At 39.6% G+C, this 12,534-nt stretch overlaps 1 protein-coding gene across 1 annotated transcript in view; it reads left to right on the top strand.

Moving 5' to 3' along the window:
- Tbc1d32 (TBC1 domain family member 32) overlaps positions 1-12,534 on the top strand; it is a 172,757-nt gene that overhangs the window by 12,610 nt on the left and 147,613 nt on the right. Inside the window, exons 4-9 of the mRNA XM_050138090.1 lie at positions 4,034-4,102; positions 8,622-8,747; positions 10,485-10,563; positions 10,688-10,791; positions 10,881-10,942; positions 11,828-11,972. Coding sequence (XP_049994047.1) covers positions 4,034-4,102; positions 8,622-8,747; positions 10,485-10,563; positions 10,688-10,791; positions 10,881-10,942; positions 11,828-11,972 — 585 coding nt within the window. The remainder of the gene's footprint in view (positions 1-4,033; positions 4,103-8,621; positions 8,748-10,484; positions 10,564-10,687; positions 10,792-10,880; positions 10,943-11,827; positions 11,973-12,534) is intronic.

Genomic DNA, 12,534 nt, shown 5'->3' with positions numbered 1-12,534 from the left:
GCTTAACTCATTTTTTGGCACCTTCTGGAATCCTCCCGACTTTGCAGTGTTCGGGAGAGGATTCCACGGTGGCATGGGGACCGCAGTCTTCAGCTTGTCAGAGCAGCAAGGTCTGCCTTAGCACAACCGGCCTGTGGCAGATTCCGCCAGCTTTGGCCGCTCTGGTTGACGAGTTCATTTTTCCTTTTTCTGATCGTGTGGTAAGGAGAGAAAAGCAGCAGCCTAAAACCTTAAAAATATAGACTTATTATTTATAAAAATATAAATATGAAAGGGGACTGTAGATGAAATTTTTACGAATGAGAGTAATATTATTGTCCAGCCTGAGAAAAATAGATAGTTTGGGAGAAAACCTGGGTAGGGCAGGTGTGAGCTTGTGTTTGCCTGTTTGCTTGTTTTGGTATTATTCCCTTGAAACAATTTGGTTCCAGACAAATAAAGTAATTACTTTGATTAGCCATGTTAATATTTCTTTTTGTGCATACTTAAGTGCGTCCTCATAGCGTGAGTTATTAGTAGTCAGACTTTATTAAATTTTGCGCTTTTAAAGGAAAGTGCATTTTCTTTGTTTTAGTCATTATAACTAAAACAGCTAGGAAATTTTAGAATAAGCTTAACATTTGAAAACAAAACATTTTTTCTCACGTTCACTTACATGCACACACACACACACATGCACATGCACACATACACATAAAATAAACATTTAATTAGTTCATTCTGAGCTGCATAAGAGGGAAGAAAGTATGCTGTGTGTACTAATGCATTGCTCTCTGCTCCTGACTATGGATAAAATATTTGCTCAAAGTGCCTGTTGCCTTGACTTCCCTGCAATGATAAACTGCATCCTAGAACTGTGAGCCAAATAAATCCTTTCTCTTTAAAAAACAAAAAAAAAACATTTTTTCTTTGTTTTGAAATTACCTTATTCTGTATTTCTGGTTTAATTATAAGTAGATGCACATGTCAAAAATTTTAGAGGTACTCATAGAAGCTGCTCCAGGTGAGCCTTGTTCATTCAGAATCTGTCCTGAACTAAGTCAGTCTGAAATAATCAATGGCCGTGCCATCGGTGAGCCAAGACCTTGGCTCTTAACCTCTTCTGTGCCTCAGTTTTCTTTTTGAATTTTTTAAAAACGATATATTTATTGTTACTTAGTGTGGGTGAGTGTTTTGCCAGTGCCCTGGTTATGGTTTCCCTTCCTGTGATGAAACGCCGGGACCCAGAGCAATCTGGGGAAGAAAGGCCTTGATTCATCTTGCAGCTCTCAAGTCTTACTGTATCAGGGAGGGAAGCCAGGGCAGGAACTTGGAGGTAGGAGCTGAAGGCAAAGGCATGGGACATTGCTCTTTACTAGCTTGCTCTTCATGGCTTGCTCAGCCTATTTTCATATTCAACCCCGGGCCACCTGCCCAGAGGTGGCAGTGCCCACAATGGGCCAGGCACCCCCGCATCTATTTCTAAGTAAGAAAATGCCCTATAGATTTGTGTCTACAGGTACCTCCATGGAGATAGTGATACCCACACAGCAGGCTGAGTCCTTTCATACCAATGGTCAATTAAGAAAATATTTCCTAGACATGCCCATTGGCCAATCTGATGGAGGCAGCTCCTCAGAGTTACCTCTTCTGAGATGACTCTCACTGTGGTTGTGTCAAATTGACAGTAAAAGCTAGGACAAAGACTAAACACTGTTGGCCTTTTTAGATCAAGAGTTTTGACCATCTTTTGTTCTTGCTTTTCTCCTTTATACTATGCTCAGAAATGATTTGTTCAGTTTCTGCTTTAGCACATACAAACACATCTTAATTCCTCTTGGAAGCTACTTATGTTGTTGGGTCACACCTGTTACTAACAACAGATCCATGTGGTCCTTTGCAGATCAGCTCACAGGTACTGCTTTTATACCCTCAGGGGTTTTCATCCAGGAAATATCTAGAACCACTGAAAAGCCAGCGCTTATGTACTGTAGCAGACACTTCACACGCGCTGGTTAAGTACATTCTAGTGAGTCTCTGTGGCTATTTATATCCATCCAATGATAAGACATAATACAAAATACAGAGCTTAATATAGTTCAGGTCAGCTTTAAGTCAGGCACTAGACAGATTCTGAATGCTATAACAACCAGTTGTATAATATTTAAAAGCATTTTTTCAGGAGAAACATGGCTGTGTTTGGAAGACAAAGGAATTTGTTAGAGTTGGGAACAGATTGAAACCTTGTTATGCCTTTTCTTTCTTTTTTCTTTGTATGCTTTTGTGTATGTGTATGTGCTTGTGTGCACACTCATGTGTACTTGCACGTGTAGTGTTAAAGACTGAATCCAGAGCCTTGCACATGATAGGAAAGGGCTGTGCTACCGACCTTCACCTCTAGTCCCAAGTTTTTTTTTTTTCTAATATACTTCATAAAGTGGGAAAAAGACAAATGCAGATAGAATTGAGGAGGACAGATACAGTAGAATTAATTGACTATGAACTCTCATTTAAGAGATGTGTATTGGCCTTGGCTTCTCATCAGCCCTCATTGTCCGCCACGTTCAGAGAGTCCAGTTTTAGGTTTTATCCCTTGCTTTTCCAGTCACAGACCAGCTGGCCTTGGTGAGCTCCCAATAGATCAGCCCCATTGTCTCAGTGGGTGGGTGCACCCCTCGTGGTCCTGACATCCTTGCTCGTGTTCACCCTCCATCTGCTCCTCATTGGGACCTTGGGAGCTCAGTCCAGTGCTCCAGTGTGGGTCTCTGTCTCTATCTCCATCTATCACCAGATGAAGGTTTTATGGTGATATGGAAGATATTCGTCAGTATTGCGGGGTTTTGATCCTACTTCATGTTCCGGCTTGGTGGGAGCCTAGCCAGTTTGGATATTCACCTTCCTAGACATGGACGGAGGGGGGAGGACCTTGGACTTTCCACAGGGCAGGGAACCCTGACTACTCTTTGGATTGGAGAGGGAGGGGGAGAGGAGTGGGGGGAGGGGGAAAGGAGTGGGGGGAGGGGGAGAAGGGTGGGAGGAGGGGGAGGGAAATGGGAGGCTGGGAGGAGGCAGAAACTTTTTTTTCTTTTCCGTTTCTCAATAAAAAAAAAGATGTGTATTGGGCTAGACACTAATCTATGAGTGTAGCAGAGTATCATTAGGCATCATTACACTGACATTATTTTCTTCTCCAATCATGTTTGGTTCTATCCCAGGTCTTTGGAACAGCCAGCCTGTGGTCCTGATGCTCCAGGGAGTGGCAGGGATGGGTTTACTCTTGTGGCATGGGTCTTAGGCTAGACCAGTTATTAAGAGGCTTCTAATGGAAACATACCGAGACCCTCAGTCAGACATTAGGCTGAGCTCAGGAAATCCTGGTGAAGAGAGGGAGGAGGGATTGTAGCTGTTTCTGAACTGCCAGCAATGATGTCATGCCGTCACAGAGAGGGTGGTGGCGAGTGCAGACAGATCGCCACCGTGTCGCCAGGGAATGCTTCTTCCAGAACCTGCTTGAGCTGAGGTCTAAGTGCTAAGTGGGCAACTGCGCAAAGCTCTGGGGAAGCCTGTCGGTGTATTATAAACCTTTTTCCAGATGGAGGGTTTTACTTCAGGATTTTTTCACCAATACAAAGGCTAAGGAGAGTCTGAAGAAGAGGGTAACACAGGAGGGTGACAGCTGTGCGGCTGTGACAGCTATGCTGTTCCTGACTTTGTATTGTTTGCTGTCTGGTATTTTTGTTTTATTCATATCACATTTCTGGGTATATGATGTGTTTTTTTTTTTCAAATCTCTTTTGAGTCTTACAATGTTCTGTACAGTGTGGTAGCTCAAGAACAGACACATGTACAGGAAGTGTCAGTATTCTATAGGGAAATTTCAGTTCTGATTACAAAACCACTGGAAACAAAAGTTACAAGTTTCTGCAAATCTAAATAGATCACCTTTGTCTTGTTTAGAGCCCATAGTGTGCCTGAAGTAAGGTTAACACAGTCATTTACATGGTCCTTCCGGAAGTCTAATAAATAACTCTATGTTCTATTAATTCTCTTCCAGAGTTACAAATTCTGCCAAGGAAAACTACAGCTGATTTTAGATCAGTTGGATCCTGGGCAACCGAAAGAGGTAAGCTTAAAGGAGAGCTGTTGTGTTCAGGAAAGTACCATGCATAGTCTTACTGCAGTCAGCAGTAGCCGGCTGTCTTGGTTGTTGTGATAGTGATGGCGTTTTCTGTTTGTTTGTTTTTTTAGGTGCTAGGCCTTTGTTATTATAAGCATCTTGGGTTGGTAGCCACATTAGCTCTTCTGTCTGAACGGGACACTCACGTTGTGTTCACTCATTTCCTTCATCCCTTCTTTCCCTCTTTTCCTGTGTGTTCTAGGTGCATGTGGGACTCGTGTATGTGTGTGTGCGCTCACGTGTACGTGTATGCGTATGTGTGCATGCGTGTGCACGTGTGTGCACGTGTGCAATCCCTAGGTCAGCATTAACTTGTCATCCTTTGTTGCTTATCACCTTATTTCCTTATTTATCTATCTATTTATTTAGTTTTGAGACAGGGTCTTTTTCTGAACCTTGATCTCCTTGACTGTCTGAACTGACTGTCTGCCAACTTCTGGTTTCCTCCATTGCTGCCTTTCTACCCCCAATGTTAGAATTTCAGATATACACAACTGTGCCTGGGCTTTTATGTGGGTCCAGGGGACTCCGTACCATTTTCCCCTAGCTTTAGTTTGAAAGGGATAAAGCTATGTTTGGCTGTTATCCCTTTTTAGTATTTTATCATTAGGAAACCCCAGGGCTTTCTTCATTTTTAGAAAATGTGAACATCCGTTTAAAGATAGTTTTCAATAGATAACGTGGTATACGATCATGTACAATGCCTTGAAATATGTACATACTGGATAGTAGCTAAGTTAAGATAGTAAGCATATATATTACCGCCCATACTTAACCTTTTTAAAATTTTTGATTGAGTAGCTTATAGTGTTTCTTGACAAATTTTTAGGATTAGAATATTATATATATATACATTGGGTTGTACAATAGATCTCACGATTTATTCATTGCAAACGATATTTTGTAGTTGACAAACATCTCACCAGTTTTTATGCATGAAACTTTAGCAGTTTATTAGAAAAAAGACTTTGGGGAGGATCAGCAAGTGAAGCGCTTGTCAAGACGCCTGATGATCTGAGTTCAATCCCTGGGCCCTCATGGTAGAAGGAGAAAACTGAGTCCCGTAAGTCTTCTGACTTTTCTGCACAATCCCACACCCGTCCACATCCACTCTCCCACGTAATATCAGCAAGCAAGCAAACAAACAATGAAAAACATTTAAAAAGAAAAATTTTTGAGGAAGCGTTATATTAAATTTTATCTGTTCATATTTTGAAAGGTTTTAGAGACTTATTTATTGATGTCTTGTTTTTATTAGAAAGTCAGTTTGAATTAGAAACTACATAGGATTTTAAACGTGATAACATAGTAAACATTTATTTCTAAGTGTTTCTAATCACATATTTTGCAGTATTTCATGGAAAAAATAAGCTTACATTTAGTTTATTAAAGGGAATTTAATATGGTTTCATTTTTAAAACTATGTTAGTGAAGGAAAGAAAGAGGTTTGCATGCACTATTTCCTGGGACTAGCACCATGTAAAATCCCTTGAGGGAGTTTGAGTTTTATGTTGTTGATTGGGAAAAACAAATTTTATCAAAGTAAGCAGATAAAAGGTGAACTGAGATTTGATAAATATAGCAGTGTGCAAGAACAGATGAAAAAAGAAATTAGCCCAAGAAGAAAAATTCATGGGCTGTAACTCAGATTAAAATATTTGTTTGTAAGGCCATAAAAGCACACAGCAGGAATGGAAGACAAGTGCGGTTACTTTTCTGTTGCTGTGATGAAACAGTCATGGCACCTTATAAAAGGAAGTATTTGATTTGGCTGATGGTTTCAGTTCATAATGATGGAGTGAAGGAACAGCTGAGTTTTCACATTACAAAAGGGAAGAGAGAGAGAGAGAGAGAGAGAGAGAGAGAGAGAGAGAGAGATCTCACTGTGAATCACAGGAATCTTTTGAAACGTCGAAGCTGGCCTCCAGTGACATACCTTCTCTAGCATGCTTCCAAATCTTTCCCAAACAGTTTCAACAACTGGGTGCCAAGAATTCAAGTACATGAACTTTTGGGGGCCATTCTCATTCAAACCACAACAACCAGTACAGATAAATTATTTTGGAAATATGTGTTTTGCAAGAGCAGGAGAACAATTGCATATGGAAATAGAAAATCAGAACTAATAGGGCTTAATGCTTACAAAGCCAAGGAAAATTATAACCTTTGTATATTGTAAATAAATCTTTCTTTTGGAATTGCTTATCTTAATTATATTTTAAAAGTTTCTCTAGTGGTCCTAATATGTGGAGACCAAATGTCTACAGTTGGTCATATTTTCCTTTAGAAAGTATAAATTTTAAAAAAATTAATGAGTTTCTTTTTTTGAACTCCTGTACGTAGCACGAACTGGTTACTCTCACTCCTATCCACTCCCTAGTCATCAGCTTCTCCCTAAAATCTTTTTCATTTATTTGTGTCAATTTGAGAAACAGATTTTTTGAGTAAATATATATAGTGTTATAGACTAATAAACTAGCTCCCATGAGAACAATACTGAGATTTATCCTGAATGAGCATGTTGGAGTTTGTGTCATACAATTGAATTTACTTTTTAAAATTTAGTTTTTAAAAACTTTTAATTAATTATTTTTTTCTTTGGCAAAGTCATACACGTCTTTTAATGTATTTTCGTTACTTACCCCACCCTGTTTTCTGTCCCTCTCACCCCTGATAGCCTTTCCTTACTAAGTCTCTTTTCCTATATTCATGACTTTTTATTTTGTTTTGTTTCCCTCTGACTGTGGCCCTGGATTTGGGCCTGTCTGCTGCAGTCTGTGGGCTCAGTAGTGGGTACAGAACTTGGTATTATGCATTTCCTTCTGTCAGAGTCTGTTGGCGATAATTCAATTCCTCTCACATCCGTAGCCGACCGTAGGCATGACTGGTCTTGTGGGGGTCATGCAGTTTCTTTCCGTGGCTGTGCCATGCTCTTCTCCTCATCTTGTTGCTTTCTTGCCCCCAGATGTGATGGTTCCCGAGATGGTGCAGATGTTTTGGTTAGGACTGATCTCTGCTGCCACGTGTTCTCAGTATCTTGTGCAGCCGTGGGTGTCTGCACTGACCTCTGTTCACTGCAGAGAGCTGCTCTTCTGATGAACTTTACTCTAGCATTTGTTAGTCCATTCCTGGTTAGGCCGCTTGAGGCAGGTCATCTGGGGATGTGTCCTGGCTGAAGGTTTTTTAAACTTTAGACTTTTGGGTATAGCTTTAGGTATATCTTTGGATATGTTATTTAGTCTCAATTTTTCAGATGAATTATTTTCCAGAAATGTTTCTCTTTAAACGAATAATTCTAATTTATCCTATTGAAATAAAAGATATCAGAGAATACTTTATTTTCCTTTTGGCATTTTGCTTTATTTTCTTGATTATTAGCAAAAATACTAAATGAAATTAGATATGAGATTAAGCTACTTTATGAATTGCAAATTTTGTCTTTAATTTAAATTGATTACTTGTAACTATATTCTTGCTTAAAGACCTTTCTTCTGGATAAATTTCAAGTAGTAAATTCTTAGTGGGATTTTATTCAAAAAGTTACCAGGAAATGAGAAATTACTTAACATTGGGTGCTTCTGATTTCTCGATCAGAATATTTCTTTCTGATCTTGCTAATGCCTATCATGGGTGTGTTTAAAGGTTTTTCCCATGGGACTCTGTAGCACTCTGTGTTTCCCCCCATCTGAAATAGTTGAGTCTGTGATGGAGGTCTCTGCTGCCTCTCTGTTACTCCCTGGGTTGATTTGTATCAAGTGACCAGAGTTTGAGTAGAAGCTTGGCCTTGCTGTGTTGGTTTTTCAACTGAAGCTTTGTTCTACTGAAGCGGAACCTTCTCCACTTGTGTCCCTTGGGTCATAGTGTTTGGGGGTCATTGTGATGATTAGGAATAGCCTTTTTGGGGGAAGGCAGAAATTCAGTTTTGCACTTTACTGCTGAATTAGCTTTTCTACTTCAGTGGCTAAAAGGCCAGGAAGTATGGTCCAGCAGAAAGATGAAAACGGTTGATGAGATTGTTCCCTGGGAGCTGTTCACAGAGGCTGGGATGGGAATGCTTTTCCAGGGGCTCGGCGGGCAGTGCGCTGGAATTAAGTCTGGCAAACTGTAGAAGCTCCAGTTGGGAGGCCTATGAGGATGGGGGATGTCCAGGATGAGGTTCCTGGAAACTGCTGCTCGGTGAGTCCAAAGCAGCCACCATCCATTTCTCTTGTCTGTGACATAGTCGCAGTGCACGTACGGTTTCAGATTTTGTTACAGAAGACAGCCTGCTTTTCCTTTCTTTATTTAGCACTTAGTTTACAAAAGCTGTTTTCCCGAGTTATTTTATAAAAGGGCGTCAGATTCTCAAAAGCGACTCATCAACACATAGTTCCTCTGGCTCTTCCTTTTAGTAGTGTGTTTAATATTATCTTGGAGAATTGACATTCTTCCAGCATTACTAATGTTGTTATTTTAAAATCCGCAGGTGAGATACGAAGCTTTACAGACGCTGTGCTCAGCTCCTCCATCCGATGTCCTGAACTGTGAAAACTGGACCACTCTCTGTGAAAAACTCACCACTTCTCTGTCCGATCCAGATCCTGCGTTCACTGTAAGGAGACAGCCATGAATTGCTCTTTTTGACCCAAGTGGGATTTCATCATTTTCCTTAGTAGCTCAGCTGTGGAACTTCAGTTTAAGGTTTAAATCACAAGCAAGACAAGAGGCAGGCAGCCAGCCATAGGAAAAGAGGGTATCCGGATACATTTGTCTGTTTTCAATCACTCTTCCATCAGTGGGGATACTATTAGACTGGTGACAGAAACGATTCGGGAACACTTTTGTTATTTATATCAAAACAGAAAGATGTAACCAGGCAGTGTTGGTGCACACCTTTAATTCCAGAATTGGGAGGCAAAGGCAGGCGATCTTTGTGAGTTCAACGCCAGCCTTTTACACAGAATGACTTCCAGGACAGCAAGGGCTGTTACATAGAGAAACCCTGTCTCGAGAAAAGAAAAGAAAAACATGCTTGCCTAACATTTAGATGCAATTCAAAATTACAAATCCAAAAAAGTATTATACACTTCTATAAAAACTTTTATAAGAGACCTTCAAGTGGAAAAAAGAGATATTTTAGGGTCACCTTTAGCATTTCAAAGCTAATAAAAAAATACAGTTGTCAGTTTGCCTGTCCCCTGCCCCCCATATGCGAGGGAATAGAATCATGTCTGAATATATTTTCTTTATTTTAAAAATGATAACTTTATAAACATGGTAAAGTTACTATGTAGCAAGGTTCATCTCATTACTTGGGTTCACAAATTACAAACAGTTGTTAGAAAGACAACTGTGGATAGGATCAAATCGTTTTGGACAAATATGACTTTCTTTTGTTTTAAGTTTTTGCTGCATCTAAATTGCCAGCTACATCATTGCTGTTCTATAGAACTGTTATGTGTAACTTCCTGAAGCCTGTGGCATTTGAAAAATGACAGATTCTTATGAGTTTCTGCAGCTATGAACATGGACTTCAAACGCTTAACAGCCTTTGTTCAGTGGGAATGTCTTAGAGTTATCGGAAGATATCATTAACCATCTGGAGACCTATCTCCTGTGAAAATATCAGCCTGGGTGATATAAACAAGGTTATTAATTTTGTTCCTGTAGATTAGAAAATGTGAGGCAAGATTGTTTTTATTTAATGGCACCTTGTATTTCGCTCTTAAAATTACTCTTCCCCTGATATTTAAGTGGTTTAAAAGAAAATGAAGGGATGGGCACCATTGTAATGCCTGCTAGTGTTAGGCACATTTTAACTTGATTTGGTTCTTATTCATTTTTTTCTTTTGTCCTTTTCTTCATGAGTTTTGATAAATTGAAAGTTAAAATTTTATGTAGTATTTTTTTTCTAATGAATAGGCACCGTTCCCAGAAAAACCTCTCAAATGTTTACTAAATATAAGGAAACAATTCCTGGATTTGGAAACATGAGGTCTTGAAATGGAGTGTTGCCTATGGGCCTACTGCTCAATGACACCATTACTTAAAGGTTGTGGGACCTCCCTGCAAGCCTTCAGCCTCATTCCCAATACCCACTGACCTCCAGCTTTCTGCCCTTGCTGTTACCAGGTTTCACAGCCATGCGTTTTTATCATCTGTTTTACTATTAGTTGTGGTTAATTTTACTTTAGGGCATTGAACAAAAATATGCCTTTTAAAACAGACATGCCCATCACCTGGGTTTGCATATAGTATTTTGTGTTTATTTTCTGTTTAAATGTATAAAGTGTTTCATCTGTGCTGTTGTAAAAAGCTTAGGTAAGAATGTGCTGTCTCATTTCTGTAGGACCGGATTTTAAAGTTCTATGCACAGACTTTTACACTCTCACCGTTACACATGACCAAGGAAATTTATACACGCTTAGGTATGTTTATTACATCACTTCTAATGTTTTCTCTTACGTATACTCAAGAAAAATGCATAAGAAATGACTTTTCCCAGAAATATTATGTTGTATAATGACTATATATTTTCATCTTTCTTTTCAGCTAAATATCTGGAGTTATACTTTCTTTCTAGAGAAAATCACATTCCTACTCTTTCAAGTGGAGTAGACATAAGCAGTCCCAATGTGACCCGCTTACTGAAAAAGGTATCCATTTACTGCAATGCACATTATGAAAGGTAGATCTATTATTTCAGAATTACAGTATCTTGAGAGCTTTTGTACACGTCTTACAGGTTCGCCTTCTGAATGAGTATCAGAAAGAAGCTCCATCCTTTTGGATTCGACACCCAGAGAAGTAAGTCCCTCAACTCAGGCGATGTAAGGCATGTGCCCCTCAGGTGTTTCAGAGACAGAAGGGAACTTACATGGTTCAGTGTGCTGCTTAGGGTTTGTCAGCCTGACACAATTTAGAATCACCAAGGAAAGGAAACCATCAGCTGAGGAATTGCCTTCATCACATTGGCTTACGGGGCATTTTACTAACTGCACATTGGTGCAGTAGGGCCTTTTGTGGACAGGGCCTTCTATAGGCTGTGGGACTGGGCTGTGTAAGAGAAGTGTGCAGTGAGCCAGAGGAAGCAGGCTCAAGGAGGCAAGTCAGTAAATAGCGCCTCCATGGTTTCTACCTGAAGCTCCTGCCTCAGGTTCATGTCTTGATGAAGTATAACTGGTAAGCAAATGTGAACGTTTTCCTCTTCAAGTTGCTTTTGGGCATGGTGTTTATCACAGCAACATAGACGCACACTAGGACAGAAGGTATTAATACAGTTTTTCTTTGGTATATGCGTTCTTAGCCATACAAATGGTCCTACACAAGTACTGTTTTGATGTTACCAACAACATTGTGAAAGTAGGATGTTGAGGTCTTGGGTTCTTAGTGACGTTTGCTACTTTGGACAAGTTTTTAAAAATATTCTGATATGATTGTAAGAGCATCTGTGAGTCTCAAACTGAAAGATACATCTGGAGACTTGAGTATTGAAGTAGAAAGAACGTAGGTTTTTAGAATAGAAAAACTAACTGTGACTGTTAACCTCTACCCTTTATAGAAAATAAAAAAAAAGAAATTCTAAAGATTACATTCCACATCGTTATTCCAGAAGGATAAGAACATCATTGTTCCCATGTACACTAACCGTTGTTTGTTTACTTTTTAAAATGATTTTCCCCCAAATCTAAGGTATATGGAGGAAATTGTGGAGAGCACTTTGTCCCTGTTATCGGTAAAACATGATCAAAGCCATCTTGTCTCACAGAAGATTTTGGATCCCATCTATTTTCTCGCATTAGTTGATACTAAAGCTGTGTGGTTCAAAAAATGGATGGTAAGGAAAAATTGATTCTTCTCTATGATTTTAGCGACTGGCCAGCTTTGTGTGCCTGGTGTATGCTGAATTCTAATTGATTTTCTGCATATGTTAATCCTTTTACCTGTACACAGATGGAAGTGGTGGTAGGGGCCAGTGCCCTGTTCGTTTGTGTCAGATATAAAGCATGGGGAAGATATTTTGCTCAGAATGTTTTGCATAGTGCAAGTCAGGATGGGATTTTTATGAAGTGATCTATTTGAGTCTATTCAAGATGAATGATCTATCATGGATCTTAATATCCATGAATCTAAGCCTATAAAAATATAAATAACTGTGGCAGGTACAAGGATTCAGGGCTCATTTTTCTTAGGTTCAGAGCATTGGTTTTCAACGCACTTCCTAATGCTGAGACCCTTCAACAGAGTTCATCATGTCATGGTGACTCTCAACCATACGATTATTTCCTTGCTACTCCATAACTGTAATTTTGCTACTGTTTTGAATTGCAGTATAAATATCTGATATGCTGACTATCTGATATGCAGCTTCCAAAGGGGTTGAGACCCACAGTTTGAGA

Source organism: Alexandromys fortis, unplaced genomic scaffold, assembly GCF_014885135.2.
Source record: "Alexandromys fortis isolate MF-2015 unplaced genomic scaffold, M_Fortis_MF-2015_v1.1 scaffold_14, whole genome shotgun sequence".
In the NCBI taxonomy this organism is placed as follows: Eukaryota; Metazoa; Chordata; class Mammalia; order Rodentia; family Cricetidae; genus Alexandromys; species Alexandromys fortis.
The sequence above is the reverse complement of the archived record's forward strand: the minus strand, read 5'-3'. Positions and strand labels throughout refer to the sequence as shown.